Source organism: Onychostruthus taczanowskii, unplaced genomic scaffold (genome assembly GCF_017590055.1).
Source record: "Onychostruthus taczanowskii isolate IOZ18803 unplaced genomic scaffold, ASM1759005v1 scaffold49, whole genome shotgun sequence".
Taxonomy (NCBI): Eukaryota; Metazoa; Chordata; class Aves; order Passeriformes; family Passeridae; genus Onychostruthus; species Onychostruthus taczanowskii.
The window spans coordinates 1059766-1077520 of NW_024502458.1; the positions used below are offsets into that span (position 1 = coordinate 1059766).

Sequence of the window (17755 nt, forward strand, 5' to 3'; positions counted from 1 at the left end):
CCCTTTGGAGTTCTTTGGGGTGAAGATGGTGACCCATCACTGTGTCCCTGCAGGGATGGCCTGATGAAAATGTTCTGGAAGGCAGTTCTAGTGGGAGGCATCCCTGTGTTTCCCAGGAAGGAGCTGAGCAGTGAGAAGGTGGTGTGCAGGGATGCCCCCTGCCTCTGAGCCGGAGCACACCATGTCCTCTCAGGGTGTCTGTGTCTCATCTTGCAGCAAGGCACCCTCACACACACACACACCTTTGCTCTGTTTGCACTTGGAAAACTCAGGGATCACCCTTAAGAATGTTTTATCCTGCTCACAGGAGTATCAGTATGAACTGGTCAGTCTGGCTGCATATTGCTGGATCCATGAGAGAAAACAAGTGAGCTTTTAGTAAGGTCTTTCCCAAAAAATGAGGCACAACAGCTGTTTCTGAGATCCTCTCCAGCAGCTCCAACAGAGCAGCCATCACTGTGTGGCTGATGGCAATGCCAGTGATGGGCCATGCCAGAGGGGGCTGCAGTCCTTATGTGCACCAGTATTGCCTCGGCGCAGCTTCTTGAAGACTTTTCCCTTGGCCTCGTTGTGCAACCAGCTCAGAAAAGCTGCCCAGGTGATCAGGGTGGGATTTCCAACCCTCTGCCCCTATGGATGCAGCTCCTGCATTTCAGATGCACCCTTGGGAGGTGCATGGTTTGAGCACCCTTTCAATACTCTGCAGAAAATCAGACACGAGTGCCAGCTGCAAATACCACTGTGGAATGGGTTATTTTTCCAAGTGCCCAAGGGAGCTGATGGCATGGAGCATGGAGGGTGATGCATTTTAGACAATATATGTGGGGCCCTTATTTGCTGCAAAGAGTTGGAGTGGTGCAGATATGTCTCTGTTGTGCAATTAATGGCTTTGAAAAAAAAAACCCGAGCCTGTTGGCTAAGCCCAAATACCTCTGAGGGGTTCTGGAATCCCAGCTATGTATCTTTCAGGCATTTCTTCCTCTTTTTTTTTTTTTTTTTTTTTTCTTTTTTTCTTTTTTTCTTTTTCTTTTTTTTTTTTTTTTCCTTTTCTTTTAGCATTGCTGCTGTGTTTCAGTGCTTGTCTTTGTTTGCAGCTCTTATTGTCAGAGGGCTGGGTGGCAGCATCTCCTCCAGGCCAGAGGTTCACACCTTGTAAGGGGTCACTTCTTCAGGCTGGGGCTTTTTGGGCAGGATAAATGTGCTGCCAGGCCTAGCAACTGATGCCTTCATGTCTGAGCTGAGCAGTGAAGAGGCCAAAGTAGGATGTGGGGCTGGGGTCCCATGGGCAGGTGGCTGTGGGCATGGGGACAAGGGGCAGCATGGGGCTCATACAGAGCCTTCCTCTGCCACTGCACCCACCCATCACCCTGGGCAAGCCACTTAATTTCCCTCTGGTTTTCATCCCTGTGCACCAGCTCATGGCAGGGATAAGTCTGTCCCCTGTAGCCTCATTGCCTTTGAGGCTGGGACTTCCAGCACCTACAAATGGCAGGGGCTGTGGGGGAGTTTACAATAACTTAGACCCTCACCTCATTCCCATTCCCAATGCAGGTGACACAGGGACACCCTGTGCCCACCCATGCTGCCAGTGTCCCCTCCACACCACACTGCCCTTGCCCTGGGTGATGGATGCCCAGTGGGGAGGGAGGAGGTGTGGACAATTTGTTTTCTTGCTTAAACAGAACTCTCTCTCATAATCATAGTGAAGAAGGGGAGGCAACAGCTCTTGGCAAAGCAACTCACACTAAGTGCACTTCACTAGAAATGTTTATATTCTGCTGCTGAAAAATTCACTGAGCATGGCAATAGTGTGGTGTGGTGCTGGCAGAGCCGAGCTGGGTATTGTGCCCTGAGCCAGGTGCCAGCCAGGGTGGGCCTGGGGGTGTCACCAGCTCATAGCTATTTCACCTTCAAGGACAGGTGTACAGCTGGGGTTGGCATCTCTCATTAGTGTCACAGGGCAAGGAGGTACAACACAGTCCTGTGAGATGGGGAGGAGGGCTTTTTATGGTGCCAGCTGTGTTTCAGAAAGACTCTGGTGAGAGAAGCAAGGATTTTCCTGAGATCCCAGCACTTCTGGAGCAGGAGACCTCACACGGGGTGGGACCCTTGAGACTGCTAAGCTAATTACTCATTGCTTGGAAGGTAACCCTCCCCAAGAACCCATGCACGTAAGCTTTTCAAAACAGCAGGTGGTATGCTTGTGTAGCACGTGCAGGCGTGTGTGTGTGTGTGTGGTGTCCAAATGTATTTCTGGGCTGAGGGGGAAGCTGCTTGTCTGAGTAGGTAGAGCCAAATGGCAGGTGATTCAGATGCTACCCCCTGTTTCCGGCACCACCCCGGTGGTGTCACTCATGTCTCTTCATCAAGCAGAGATAACGGGCTCCAGAGAAGCCCTCTGTGAAGGCAACATGCAAAGGGTTAACTGAATTCCCAAGGCAGGTGGGAGCTCAAGTCAGACTGGGTGATATCGCAGACATGTTATTTGAAAAGCTAAGAAATTGTGGAATTCCTCACCTAATCCAACTTCCCCACAGTTTAAAGAAAACTGCAGTGAAAGATATCACCACAGCCAAGGGAGACCCCCCACGAGCATTTCCCTGCATAATCCATGTGTGGATACAGGCTCTGTCAGCCGCCTCCCGTGGCTCTGGGATCCTAACCTCGGTGCGGGTGTTCCCAGGATGCACACCCTCAGTGCCCGACCTGCATGAGCTGGAGGTGACTCCCTGCCTGCCTGTGACACTGCTGCTGTCCCTAGGCCTGTAGCAGCCCCTCTGCCTTTATCTGAGCCCATTGCAAGGGCGTGCTGATGAGGCAGTGGGAGCAGAGGGTAATTAAAACACCTGCATCAGCAAATGTCCAGTGGGACAACACAACACTTACTGGAAATAATGCTTTTGACTTCAGCTGGTCTCAGTTTAGGGCATCCCTAATTATGAGAGGTGGCTGTAGTGAGCCCTTGTTGCTATGCAAATACCTGGACATATCTAATGATCAGCAAGTGTAATGACAATGATGGAAATCATGTCCCTATTCCAAATGTGCCCACCCATCCTCCCTTCATTTCTCCAGGTGGGTCTCTTGCTCAGCCATCTCTGTCCACCAGGTAGATCTTCATGCCAAAGAAATTTTTGTTTCATCCGAAAGTAAGTTACAGAGATTTCTGTTTAGATTTTTTTTTTTTTATTTTATTAAAGGCAACCATTTCAAATATGTAGAGATCACACGGGTGTTTTTTAGTCAAAACAAGCACAGTAACCACAAGAGGTGCCAGACTGGAACAATCTCTTCTCCATGAACCTAATCCAAAACAGAAAAGAAATAAAAATATGTTTTCCAGAGATAGAATGAATTCCTTTGTCTCTACATGTGATACAAGGAGAGAGAAAAATCCTGCAATGGATAGCAGGCATCCCCTTTCCTTATAGAGGAAAGTTGCTCTCCCTCCAAGAAATCCCAGTGACCAAGATGGGGAATTATTTCAGGCCAGACCTGCTGGGTCCCACTCAGGACTCCTGTCACTGGAGAGGATGAGTGCAGCTGCTGATTCCTATGAGCTGCTTTGGGATCCCTTTCCGGGGGAACCTCACTGTTTGCAGTGAGTCAGCCCAGGGGCTTCGGGCTCATTTGGGCAGGCTGAGTACTACCCTCGCTCACTAATTAACTTACATGAGCATCATTTCTCTGAGTCACTGGGGGTTTCAACAGCTCCCATGCCAATCCACTGAGACCCCACTCACGTAGGTCCTGCCTGCTCTGTGCCAGAGCTGTCTTGGGGAGGGTGATATCTCTGGGGATGCCTTACTGATCCCCCCACATGCAGCAGTGCTGTTGGGGTGCAAACCCACTCCGGGCTGATGCCTCGTGGCCGCTTTCTGCCACCCACGGCCGCCCTCGCTGCTGCCAGAGCCCCACATGAGAGCAGCAATAGCACTGCCGGGGTATACAAAGTAAAAGATGACTCACTGCTGAGCCTTTGCTCCCACCTTCGGGAGGCAACCAGATAGGGAGTAATCTCCTGGGGAAGGGGGGTGGAATTTAAGTCAGACTGATTTTTTTTTTCCTGAAAACCTTCCATTTAGTCTAAACAACCAGCTTGGGATGTTGGCACTTGGCTTTTAAATTAGGCATGCTTTTCTGGGCATGATTCTGCTGGCATAGCCATGGCTGGAGCCAGGTTCTGGTCATCAGAGTGGAAATAGCCCCAGATTCCTGCAATAAAATGGAAAACAGCCCTTGAGCTTCAGTAACTGATTTGAAGGGTCTTCCCTGGCTGATGGGTAACCCATGGGGGTGAGATCCAGGGAATGGTGATAGTTTGCAAGTGGGCTACGTGACCTGCACAAGGCCACTGAGAAAGCTGGGGCTGAGGAAGCCACTGCCACCATGCTTGGAGGGTTTTGGTGGTGGTTCCCTTCTTCTGGGCTGCTCTTATCCCTGCCACCACCACACGGCCTCTGGTCACCAACATTCCAGCCTCTGTGTCCTACCTCTCTCTGCCCACTGGTTTCCAGCACCAGGATTGATCCTGTGGTGCTTTTGCAAGACCATCTGATGGGGGCAAGAATCTCCTGAGGTCTTAAGCCCAGATGATGGATGGAGCTCCTCCCTTGCAGGATGCAGCATCTCTGCATCCCAAATCCAGCTGCTCCAGGCACAGAGTTAGGTGTGGGGTGGGAGGTGGAGGTGCAGGAGGCTGCAAGGGCCACTGAGACCAAACACAGAGGGCCACAGAGTGTGGGCACTTCACTTGGCTCAACCAGGCTGTGCTCTACCTGGCTCCAGTGTTCAACACCTGCCTGAGAAGACACTGCTGAGGCATTTACCCAAACAGCATCTGCTTTCCCACCTGCCTCTTTTCTGGCATGGCCACAGCAGAGGCTGTGGGGAGCCAGTGTCCCAGACACAGCCTTTTTTTCGTAATGGAAGCTGCTCCAGGGCTCTCTGACAGACAGCAGTAGCCTCCACGGGCTGTTCCTGAACTCTGCCATCCTGCTGCTGTCTGTGACTTTGTCAGGAAGGTAAAGAAAAGCATGCAAGTCCCAACTCCCAGATGGAGTGGGGAAAACAGCTCTGCTATGAAGCTGGGAGACCTGCAGCCCTGATGAGAAGTTTCTGTCAGGAAAGCCCTGGTGTGTGGAACCTCACTGTGCCCCAGTGAGTGCCCAAGCTGGGCTGCCCAGAGGATGCTCTCTTTGGCATTCAGATATAAAATCTGAATAAAATGGTTTGCAGGGGCAGGGTGTGGTGGTCAAGGGGAAAGGCTCCACATCAGAGCTCCCACCACTCTGCAGGATGGAGTTTTCTCCTGCTTTTGCACCAGCCATCAGGTGTTGTCAAAAAGGGGATTTGCAGTAGCACATGTGGAGGATATTACCATCTAAGACTGATTTTAGAGGGCTGTTCATATCTAAAATGGATTTGCTGACAGCTTGTTTGTTCTTGCTGATTTCAAGTTACCATAATAAAAGTCCAAATGAATCACTGCTTGAGCCATTTTGCAATGTATTTTTTTCCCTATTCCTTCACTGAACCTATCACAGGAGTGGCCCTTCCATCTTCATGAAGGCTTCCCAGTCCCAGTTTGCTGTGAATGAGACAGGCTCAGCTTTTGAAGGAGCCATCCACATCACAAGCAAGTGCTGCCTTTCCTCTCAGACTTATTTTGAGTAACTCTAAGCTGGAAATACCAGGCTGTCTTGGATCAAGGCACCTCCACCTAAAAGCTGGGACCAGCTCACAGCACATGACAGAGTCTGTGGGACAGACAGTGTCTTCTGCTGCAGAGCTGCTTGAGATTTCTCCTGACCAGGGAAGAAGATTATTCAGTCTTGGAATCTTATTCATTTCTTGGGAAGCAACTGCAGGTAGGAGGGAGCATTTCCTTCCTTTGGATTTATTCTCCTCATTTGATCCTGGCTTTGAGAAGGAAGCAGTAAGGTCAACAGGCTGTCTGGGCTGGTGGCAGGGTTCACTGCCACATCTCAGCTGTAATGGGGTATGGCTGCAAAAGGGAAGGGTTTCAAGCACAGACGTTCTCTGGCTTTGGCTCTGTTCCACTGAACGTGTGTCACCTCCATTGATTCAAGCCCTACAAATCTTTCCTGTTGACAGCTGGAGTATCCCTCTGAGTAGCTGCCTCTTGCCCACCAAACCTCACTCCAGATGGGCTCTACCTCACCTTCTTGGCATTAAATCTCAGAAGGCATTTGGCCACTGTGCACCATCAGGACTCCTCTCAGAGCCACCATTTTGGTTGCCACCAAGTCTGTCTCATCTTTTTTTTTCAGATATTTAGGGCAAGCTTCCTTGCTCTCAAGTAGAAAAGCAGGCTTCAGGCAGGTCAGGTCATTCCTGGTGCTCTGTTCTGCTTCTTTCCCCAGCTCCCAGCTCCCTTTCATCCCTGATGTATTTAGTGGTGAAAATGTGTCCCATTGTCTTTTATCAGGCTTGCAATAGGGTTTGCATGCAGTGTTAATCAGCCCACGCTGGTGCTCACCATGCACAACACCTTCCCAACACTCTGTGCTAGGCTCTCCCCACTTAAACCTCACCCTGCCAGTGATTTAATGGCATTTATCTTGTCCACATCAGAATCCTTTCATGGGCTTGTCCTAACACAATCCAGAGACACCTGACTTCATTACATTGCTTTTAGTTATTGATCTGCTTAGAGATGAGTTACAAAATTGCCCATTGGTGCTTGAAAGGCCTTCATTTAAAAATCTGGGGAATCCACACAGTTAGGAAAGGACCAGGCATGAGTCTTTGATGCTGTGCATTTGCGAAACTAATTATATTTCTAATATTGTGTGCGAGTGAAGAGCCCCCAACACCACTGAGGCATTTCCTGGACAATAATTTAAGAGACTGTTACGATATTGCCAGATGTTAAGTCTTTAATTCACTAAACTACTACAAATTGCTCTGTTTGGCCTAAAATCAAATGAAGGTCTGCTTAAAATATAGGTTTGGTGGGCAGAGTCAAGCCTAAGCTTCCCACAACTCCCACCCCACAGACTGCCTCCTGATTCCAGCACCTATGTGAAGTACAAGGACAATTGCTTTGGAAACAAAATTCTGTAGGAGTGATTACTTACTAATTGAGATGCAGCAATAACTTCATTTGGAAAGCCCAGAGCCCAAAGTTAGGAGCCCAAAGCCAGAACTGAATGAATGGGGGGATTTCACTTGGCAGTTTAGAACAGGCTCTGCAAAATTCCTCAAGTCTAAGAGGCTGAAGCATGTCTCTCATTGTGGATCCTCATCTCTGGCTCATCAGTACCCAAAGTTTCCAGGAGGGTTCCATTTCCCCATCCTGAACCTCACCAGGCTGGCAGCTGATCCTGGGGGAAGCTTTGTTTCAGTGCCCCATCGCTCCTGCCTTGGGTTTAGTACATTTTCTGGCACTTCCCAAGGTGTCCCTGTGCATCCTGAAGCTCTGAGCACTCCCTCTGCTGGCTGTAGCATCATTTCATAACCCTCCTTAGGGCCTCATCCCCCGTGAGGAGGGGCTGGCTGGGCTACTGGCTGTCCCCAGCAGCAGAATAGCTGTCACAGCTGTGTCATAGCCAAGGATGAGGACCAAGATCCCATAAAATGCCATGTGTGGGAGTGAGGATTTGAGCACGAGCCCTGTGGCAAAGCTGGGTGGGGAGATGTCCCAGTTTGAAACTCCAGTGTTTCCATTCAGGACAGGTATCTGTGCTCTGGCAGCTCTTCAGTGCCAGCGCCACAAGAGCCCGGGGTGTTGTTGCACAGCACAGGTTCTTTGCAGCTGGAAGTTATTGCAGACCTATGCTCAAAAAGGAGATTTGTGACTTGAAAACACAGGCCCACGCAACCCAAAACAGGTCTCTGCTACCTCAGAGGAAATGTTGGGGAGAGTGCACAGAAAGGAGGTGGGCTGCAGGCTGCCAATGAACTGGTGCTGAGGGTGCCCTGGCTGTGAGAGCCAGCTCTAAGGAGGTTCAGAAAGGCAACCAAAATCTTCCTTGAAGGAAAACAACCTTTAAACAAAGAGCAGAGCAAGAGCAGCATCAGCAACCCATCCTCACCGCAGGTCTCTGGCCATGCCGGGAGCAGTTTGTTTCCATTGCTCCACCCATCTCCTGGCTGCCCCAGCTCTGCTGGTCCCATGGCCTCGGTGCCAACCTTACTCCAGCATCACATCTCCAGGGAGACTTTCCCCAGCACGGTCTGTATTTGTCAGTTTTTCTCCCCTGTTTTTGCGGGTGGACGGTGCTGCCCGGCAGCTGCAGGCAGGGGTGCGGATCCAGCGGTGGGCTGACCTGCGCTCCATCCCCTGGCAGCAGCCGGGACTGCAGGAGAAGGGAGAGCCCTCGCAGGAATCTGGCTTTCACGGATTCCCAACATTTTTGTGTTGCCCTATATCAGTGACAGAGCCACGGGTAATTGCTTTGCTCTGAACAGATATGTGAAACCTCGGGATCTTTTCCAGGTTGTGAGCACGGTGAAGCCCAACAGGAGAGGATGAATTCCTCAGGAAAGGTTCCAGAAACTAAAACTGCACACAGGCTAAAGGGAGAAATTGGGATGTTAAAGTCTTTTTGGAGATGAAGGAGGCAGTGATGTGAGGTTAGCAAGGTACAAGGCAACTGGCTTGGAAGTTGCTCCCAGTCCTGTGTTCTTAAATGGGATGCACAGGGAAATGGGGCAGTCAAACAGCTCCACAGGGTGAGGAAGGGCAAGCATCCTGAGAATGATATGCAGGCTCTGTAGTCAAAACCATAAAGGAAAAATGGGCATGATGTCAGTGCTCAGTGCTGCTCGCTGTTCCTGAGGTGAGGTCAGGGATCTTTCAGGGCAAAGGAGCTGTTGTTGAAGGAGTGCTTAACAAGAGGGACTTCAGCCTCTGGTGGTCCTCCTACAGGCTCAAGGCATAAGCCAGGCTGAGGCAGATGACCCCTCTGCAGCCTGGGTGCAGGGACTGAAGGGTGACCTCATCCCCTCCCTGTCACAGCTCCCACACCTGAGAGAAGCACCCACGGCTTGGTGAGCCAAAATGCCCTGGGAGCACAGGTTTGCACATTGAACACCTGCCTCATAACATCTGCACCAGGACTAGGACTGAAAAAGAATCTTTCCACATTTCATCAGAATTCCTTGGGGACAGTTTTTTTTTTTTTTCCTTATTTGGTGTTGAAATTCATTATTTTGAGACAATGTGCCAGTTTTTGGGAAAAAATGTGGCGAGGTTTAGGCTGCAGATGTACTAAAAAAAACAACTTCAGAATCAGGAGAGGAGCAGGCTGTGGTGTGCAACCTGGATGTGCTTTGACCAGGTCTTTTTCACTTGGTGATTTCTTTTTCTTGCCACTGAAATCAATAGATGCCCAGGGGCCAAGACAGCATTTATTTGGGATAAGTTTTTAAAATCTCCCAAAACACATAGGAAAAGCTTGAAACTTGGGTGTGCAAGACCCACTGGCAGGCAAGTCTGCAGAGCCAGGACCCTGCTGGGTCTCAGTCTCCAAAGTGAGGAGGTTTCTGATAAGGGGAAAAAAGGGTAGAATTTTTTCCATTGAAACTTCCACAGAATGGTTTCTCGTCAGTATAGGGTGGGTGGTGTCATTTATACTTGATTTTCCGTTTTCTGATTAGAAAAGAGGAAGCTGCATTATTTTCTGACAAAAAGTTACATTTCAGAAGTTGGCAGTTATGTAAAACATCCCCACTGCCAAAATCCAGCATTACAAAGCCCAAAGGACAACAAACGACAACAACCTGGAAATCAAAAGCCAAATTTTTTCTGTTATCCATTTTCTTCCAAAATCTGAAAACATTTGTTGGAAATTTTAGTGTGAGCAACCACATGCATTCTGGAGATCCTGGCTTTCCTGGCATGTACCAGGCATGGAAAAAAAAAAAAAAATAAAGTGGTATTTATATAAAGCTGTCTCTTTTCAGCAACAGAAAGGAGGTTGAGGAGTTCAGGAGGTTTGTCCACCTTTTCTTGACAGTCCTGAAGATGACTGGGAATGGAGGGAAAGGATTGAGGGATGGAGGGAAATGATTGAGGCTCAGATCATTTCCTTGTGTGCTCCTACGGGCTTGCTTCGCTTCCCGTTATTGTCCTGGATATGCTCCTGCCTGCTCTGCCCAACGGGACTGGGGGGCATGTGAGAGCCAGCCTGGCACTGGGCTTGGAAAAAAACAGCCTCCTTCCTCCCCACAGCATGCAGGAATAATTCAGCCAGCGACAATGCACTGGCAGTGACTTTCCAGATCAATTTATAGCCTGACCTAAGGTTTTCTTCCTGCCCAGAGTGAAAGGAGAAGGAAGAAAGACTATTTTTGTGCCAGATAGGTGTCTTTGGTGAGGTTGGTCTAAACCAGAGGGAATTTGAGGTCTTAACACTGAATCTGCTCAGTGCATGCTTTCCAACTCAAGTCATTGCTGCAAGTCTGTTATTAGGAATCACTCTGCAGATAAGGAGAGACGCTGTAAGGAGGTTTAAAATTTCCTAAAATACTGATAAGATGGTTAAAAAGAAATAAATCCCAGAATATAGTCTGACTATTTCTTAAAGTAGATCTCTTAAATTCCCAGAGTAACAGAGAGCTCTCTATCTGTGGTTTCCCGGAAAGGAAATAATACAGTCAGATTAGCTCCGGGAAAGTGGCAGCATTCCCTTCCTCTCCAGATAAGCTGGAGCAGCAGAGCCCATCCAGCAAGCTGGAGAACATGATCTGATCCCCAACCACCGGGGACCCAATGGCCAGTGCCTTGCAGAGGCTCCCCTCAGTTCCATTTCTGTGCATAACTCTCCCTTTTCCTCGAAACCGTAGCGCTGCCCTTTTGGATGAGGGTTCGTGCACGTGGCAGACAGGGGCAACTTCGGTCCTTCCTTTTCTAGGCAGCGTTAACAACTCAGCAGCCCAAAGAATTTGCCTTGCAATCCCCTCTGCGGCTCAGCTTTCTATTCTCTATTCAAGAAGCATGAATGAACCAAAGCCTTTATTTGCATTCTCTTCAAATTGCCCTCCACCACGAGCATGAGACCTTTGGAAGTTTGTTGCAAGAGTAGCAGAGCCAAGATATTTTAGTCAGGCATGATGCCCCACCGCTACCGCAAAAATCACTTCAGAGCAACTGCTGAGTCAGAATAAAGAGGACTGGATGCATTTGCTTCCCAAAGATCGCAATGCAAAGCCTGGCAAGAAGAGAAGCAGGGAGGGAGGTCAATGGATGCGGCATTCCCTGTCCTTGAATCATTTCTCCTGCAGGAATTCATAAGATCTGGCATCTCCCAAGCCCATCTGAGAACAGAGAATGGCCTGGGCAAGGGCACAAGGATTTGAGGGAGGCTTTATAAAGAAATTCCACCCTGGAGCACCATTAAAGATGTCGGGAAGGACCTTTGGGACACCCACTCTTGGGTTGGGGTGGGGTGGGGGGCTAAAGCTGCCTGTCCTGGCACAACACAGGGTCAGCAAGCCAGCAGCAGCACGTTTGCAGGCCAGGGAGCCCTGTGCTCCATTGTGGAACATGTATAGGGTTGCCTTCAGGCTTTCTTCCCTGGAGTTCCAGAAAAAGGGGAAAAAGTACCTTTGTTCTCCTTTGGCCTTCACCTTACTGCAGCTTTTAAAAAGTGAAAAGCTGGCCCTTTATGTTATTTTCAGTTCTGGAAAGCAAAAGTGTATAACTTTTTTTTTTTTTTTTAGGCTTCCTACAGCTTTAAAATTGTTGCATTATTTTCTTCTGCACCTCCTGGAGAGCAGTGTAGCTCACCATAGGCCACTCATCTCCAGGACAGCTCTTGCTTTGGGGAGGAAGGAAGCAACAGCACCTTCAAGTGCTCTGCAGAGAGCTCGGACAGCTTGGACATGGGGCCATCTGTCCCTCCCTGACCTGGGCAGTCACCTTCTGGAATCTTTCTCTGGAAGCAAAAGCATCCACTCTTGGGTAGCCCAGAGCCTGGTGATGGCTTGTGGTCTTGGGCAATGGGATGCAGGGGATGAAGAGCAGGCACCTAAACCTTCTATGTCCCTTCATTCTTTCAAATCCTGCCTTGCTAAAACCAGTCCGGTCCTGCGGGGTGTGCTGATCTTGATGAATCAACATTTTCCAGCAGAAAAAGTGGCATTTGCAATTTCCCAACAAGTCCTAATTGAGAGCATTCAGAAAAAGCAAACAAACAAAGGATCAGACCAAACAATGGCAGAGGGCAGGAAATGAGCTGGGCATCTCTGAAGAGCTGTCCTCACCCGAGCAGAGCATTGCTGCCAGGGCAGGAGTGCCAGCAGATAAACAGGGCTGTGCCAGATGGAGGAACCACCATGGCTGGATGTCCTTTCCCTCCCCAAGAACATCCAAGCAGACTTGAACATCTGCCTTTTGGATCAGGGTGGTATCTCCTGGATGGATGGGATTGCTGGTGCTTGGCTGCATGCCTGAATATGTTGGTGGCCTTACAACGAGCAATAGCTCTGCTTTTTTTTCTTCTTTTTTTTTTTTTTTTTTTTTTTTTTTTTTTTTCTTTTTCAGTAATACTTGTCCTGACCTCATGGTTCACCAGGACAGGTAGGAGAATTGCTTCCAGGGAGTCCCCTCTAGAAACCACTGGAGCTATACACTGTGAGGTTTGGTGGGAGCCAAGTAGCTCAGGAACAGAATATATCTTGCTGTGCTTTCATAACCACATGATTTTGGCCTGAAGCTGCTTGTCAGAGTTGAAAGCTCAGCTGCTGGGAATACTCAGTGGGGCCCAGCAGAAAGGGTGATGGAGAGGGATGAAAAGGTGGTCAAGGAGAGCAGAACTGGCTGAGTAGCACTGCAGCACTGGTGTGGCACCTGCAGGAGGAGGCCCCTGTCTTGGGCTTTTGACTGGGAATTTGTAGGGAAGGTCACCACGGGGAATCATGAGTGCTTTCTGATTTCATTTTTTATGCCTGTATCTTCTTTACAGCAGCTCATCCAGCTGCTCTTCCAGCCTTTCAGTTTGTAGTGGTTTGGCCAGATTTGTGCTTGTGATAGGATTGGGAGTAACGCATCCTGGCAGGGATGAGGTGGCAGCTTCCATCTGTGCAGCTCCACTGGAGGCAGTCGGAACTGGTTTGGGAAATGAGGCTGTTAAAACCACAGGCTCCTCTCAGACCAACTTTCAAAATCTGTCACCAGCAAAAAGCAGCCCTGGCTGCTGCTGTCACCTCTGCCAGGCTGAGCCCATCCCACAGAGCCCCTCTGCATGGCTTTCAGTAGACTGCCACGGGAGTCCCTCGGCAGAGGGAACACTCCCTATGCTCTGGGACACTCTGGCCACCCTGGCACCGCTGGGCAGATTTTCCTTACAGAAAGGGGCAATTTTGGGACCAGATACTTGAAAGAGGTTTGCAGCACCAGGAGCAAGGATACTGCCCAGCACATGGACAATAGATTCAAAACTCCTTCTTGGATTAAATTCACTTTCAGCACAAGGCTTGTGATATCCTTGTGAACAACAAGCACATCCCACAGCAGGGACTCTCCCTGGGCTTCCCACGAGCACAAGTAGGAGCTAGACAAACTTTCTGAATTGGCCATGGTGGTCATCCATGATTTTTCTGAGTACAATGAATAGGTGACATAATTCTTTGCCTAATCTGTACTGTTTCCATTATGTAGCTGAGGAAGTTCAGTCTCCAGCTGCCTGGCTATATTTGGGCTGTGAACTGCAGGAAGTTGACCAGCATGACATTGTTACAGATGTAATGTTTCCCTAGCAAGAGAAGTCTTGTTTAAACCTCTCTGCCTTCTCCTTATGGTTCTCCAAGTACTGGGTGTGCCGGATGCTCCATATGCCTGCTCCAAAGCTGTGTAATACCCTTCCCTCCCTCCCTCCCATGGAGTTCATTCGTGTGGCAGAAGGATAATCTGAAGTGATGGCTGAAAAGTGCTTTACCCAAGCATGGACACTGACACTCCAAAGCAGACAAAAAGATGTGGACACATGAACCAGCACAGTCCATCAAATAGATCCAGAATATTTATTCAATTGCTTTGAAGGTGCAGTAGCATAAGTGCATGTTTCTGCCCGCGGCCCAGGAGCTCCCCAGCACCAGCCCTGCCGCTAATTGCAGTAGTTTTCCAGCTGGTAGAGGGAGCAGGTGTTGTGGCAGCATTGCTCAACGATCCCTCGCTTCACTTTCTCAAACTCCTCCTGCTGGAATGGCAGCTCTCCCAGCTCACCATGCAAGGGACCACTCACTGCCAGGGGAGAAGAAGAAAAGGTGTGGGACATCACGCAGCATCAGCCCTGGCTCTTGAGCCTTGCAGACACCCCCTTAGCAGGCACCAGATTTTTAAGCCAGAGTTGGCTGGAAAATGGGAGGGAAGTTGCACACATTTCCCCAGGCTGATGCTGCTTGTAGCACCTTGTTTCCTCTCCCAAAATAATCCTTGGTGTTCAGAAGATGCCAAGCTGAGTGACTACCAGAAATGTGAGGAATAAAGGGATACAGGGGCTTTGTTGGGGAAGATGTGTGGAGAGAAAGAGAAATCCTGAGCCTTCCCTGCGGTGAGCGACTAGTAAGTGAGACGATAAAATGGGATTGCTCTATAGAGAAGAGTTTGAGACTGCAGAGCCCTTCAAGCAGTTACCCACTCTTCTGGGAACCTGGGCAGACAACCGGGATATTCATGGAATTGCAGGGACAGTCCAGTTCTGAGGCTGGGTGCATTTCCCAGCTGTTCCTGAACAGCCTGATTCAGTTGGCTGCCTGGATAGAGCCCCAAGCTGACAGCAAAAGAATTTGTGTGTGTCTGTGTTCACAGCTGGGGGCAAGTTTTTAGAAGCAATGATAAATTAGGGTATTTGGACACAGATAACACTCAACAGAATGATTATTTGCTGGTGAGAACTTGAAAACTTGTGCACAGATCTGTTCAGGTTTTAGTTGCCCAATGAAAATACGGAAAATGGCAAATAAATCAGTGAGTTTTTCCTTCAGGAAGAAAAGGGCCCTTAACAGCAAAGAGAAAATGCCTGGAAAGTGAGAATGAGATGTGGTTTCTAGGGCAATACAAGTACAGTACAAGATGCGAAATCCCCAAGCCCCCGAAGCATGAGGCAATGAACAAGGCACAAGAGTAACACAAAATCATTATGCTAGTGTGCTAGAAGGGAAATTTGGGAAAAATTTGGTCCAATGTTAAGTAGAAAAGGAAATAGCTAGTCAAAGTTTTGTGATTTACTTCTCTTCATCCTTCAAGCCAGCTGCGAGCAGACTGTAAACATAACCAGATTGTGTGACAAAGAGGTGGTGGCTCAGGCAAAAGTCCCAAAAAAAATGGTAGAAAATTCTCAAATACTTGCATTCTTGTTGGCATGATTAAAATTCTCTGTACAGTATTTAGGTAGTTTGGCTAATGAAACCTCCAATCAATTTGCAGTGGTCTCCAGAAATGAATAATCAGAGAATGGGCAAATGACATCCTGAACAAATCATGGGCAAACCCTCTGCTAGGGCATTATCTTGTTTCACCTTACAAAGACCCCTAAGACTATTTCACAAGGTGGTTGCAAACACAGGAGAGAGAATTGGATATAAATGAAAACAGTATGTGATGGGAAGAGAAATGGTGGGAGACATGTATTGCAGCCAGGGAATGTTAAGTGAAGGTTGATCTTGAAATGAGAGGATTGAAATTTATGCAATTTGCACAGAGATCTCTTCTTCATCTATTCAGTTGATTAGAAGCTTGGAAGACAGAATGTTCAGTGTGCTTCTCCAGGCCTCACCAGCCAGCAAGGATGTGGACAAATGCAGAGTTGCATGTTTAGAGATCTAGAAAACATGACCTAGGAAGGCAGTAGGGTTGTGCATCTGAGGAGAGGTCAAAACTAGACATGGGAACAGTATCCAAATATTTTGAAAAGCAATCATAAAGATGAAAGGACTAGGCTCTTCCCCCTGTCCACTAATGAGAAGACAAGAAATAATTTACAGCAAGGGATGTTCAGGTTAGATATTGGGAAGAAACACTTAAGAAGAAGGTCAGTTGAGCTTGGGAATGGGCAGCTCCAGAAGGCAGAGGAAGCTTTGTCTCTGGAGGATTTTATGAATGTAGCAGACAAACATGGCTGAGGAGTAGAATGGAGACAACAATGGGGATCCTGTCTTGGGGCAGAAAGAGGCTTCTTGGGTTCCTTCCCCCTTTATTTTCTATGAATACTCCCAGGCTGGTGTAACAGCCACGCAAAGAAATAAACGAGTTTGAGCTTCCAGGCACAATTCCTTTTGCCTCATAAATCCTCTCTCCCTGCCCACCCTCTCATCTGCCTATTTAACCTGAAGAGCTTTTCACTGGCAGTGTGATGCTGTTGGTATGCCGAAGGTATTCCTGGCATTCCCCATGAAGGACATTCCTGGCGTCACTGTCAGAGACAGGCGGTTGTTGCACCTCTTGCACGGTCAGCCCCACTTACCTAGAGGCTGCTCAACATCCCGCCGGGCTTTGGGCTGGTAGAAGAAGCCCCGCTCCCCGCAGACCAGGTACAGAGCTTCCACCAGGTGGGAGCCGCAGAGGTGCTGGTTGACAGCGGCGTGGCTGCTGCCGGGGCCTGAGAGGGCCAGCAGGGCCAGGAGAGGCAGCGATCGGATCCAGAGAGCCATGGTGGGCAGGCTGAGGCCTAGGGCTAAGAGGCAGAGGAGACACAGGAAAGTCTAGGAGGTAAAAATAGGTTGTAATCAAGCTTCTTGTGTCTTTTAGCTCCTCTGGCATGGAAATGAGACCAAAGTAGGAGATGGACCTTCTAGCTTGAGAAGGAAGAGAGCTTTCTGCACCAGGATTTACAAGTGACAGTAAATGACTACTGACTATAACCGTAAGTCCATCTCCGTGCTCCATCAGTCTCAGGCTCCCTGCTGTCTTGCCTCAAAAGGCTGGCAGAGCCATCCCACCAAGGCCTATAATGTACATGCCCTGGAGAGCCAAGATCAGCAGACCCCTTCAGAGGAAAAATCCTCTCCGCCCATTCAGAAGGGGCTGTAATGTGTGATGATGGCCCAAAACCAGCACAATGTCCTCAAAGACCTGAGGAGGCCTCATTTTCTTGGGTCAAGAGCCACAATTGTCACTGGCTGCTTCATCAACTTAAGAAGGCAGGTCTGCGCAGCAGGTAGAAAGTAAAAGGGAGGCAATCCAACTTACCCAAGAGGTGGCAGCAAGAGGTGGAGAGAAGTTCACTCTGAGGGATGAAGATGGTTGGTAGTAATGTCCCCATTCTCTCTTTCCCATATTTATATGCTTTATGTTAGCCCAAGTGACACAAGAGCTACCAAGAGCCCCTCCTCCTTGATGACACTCCAGCCAAAATTTTTGCTACTTGTGCAAATTAATTTCCCTCTGCGTAGCATCCACAGGTCTTTATGCAAGTTAAGATAGAAGCAACTGTTTGCTGTTTCCATCTCATTTAGTCTGCTCTTTTCACTTCCCCGAAGCTCTGTCCTAAGCCATCAGTGACCCTTTTAGCAGGAGATAATGGTGCTATTACAGCTGCAATGACTGCTAATGACACTAATGCTGGCAATAGACACTGTTGGCATTGAGGTGGTTCAACAGCTGCTTCTAAAATGTAAAATTAAAAGCAAACATGTTAATCTGTTTGATTTATATCACCTTGGAAAGTATGCAGCAATGGGACCAAGTGGTTGGTGAAATCATGCTACTGTCAGGTGTTAGGAGAAGGAAAACACATTATTGTGCTCAGGCTCACTGGCCACGCGGTGCTCAGCCAGAGACACGCGT

At 48.7% G+C, this 17755-nt stretch overlaps 1 protein-coding gene across 1 annotated transcript; it reads right to left on the reverse strand.

Moving 5' to 3' along the window:
- Positions 1 to 14075: 14075 nt before the first annotated feature.
- Positions 14076 to 17231, reverse strand: INS (insulin). The gene is made up of 3 exons (XM_041415139.1): positions 17159 to 17231; positions 16434 to 16637; positions 14076 to 14212 (listed from the first exon to the last, which is right to left on the reverse strand). Exons 1-3 carry the CDS (start codon positions 17229 to 17231, stop codon positions 14076 to 14078), a joined length of 414 nt encoding a protein of 137 aa, XP_041271073.1.
- Between the last annotated feature and the right edge of the window lie 524 nt (positions 17232 to 17755).

Excerpts from the sequence above, each read along its gene's own strand:
- INS (XM_041415139.1), bottom strand. The coding sequence starts at position 17,231 with ATGGGGACATTACTACCAACCATCTTCATCCCTCAGAGTGAACTTCTC. Across the intron at positions 16,638-17,158 it reads CTCTTGCTGCCACCTCTTGG|GCCTCAGCCTGCCCACCATG; the intron begins GTAAGTTGGATT and ends TCTTAGCCCTAG. Across the intron at positions 14,213-16,433 it reads GGATGTTGAGCAGCCTCTAG|TGAGTGGTCCCTTGCATGGT; the intron begins GTAAGTGGGGCT and ends CTCCCCTGGCAG.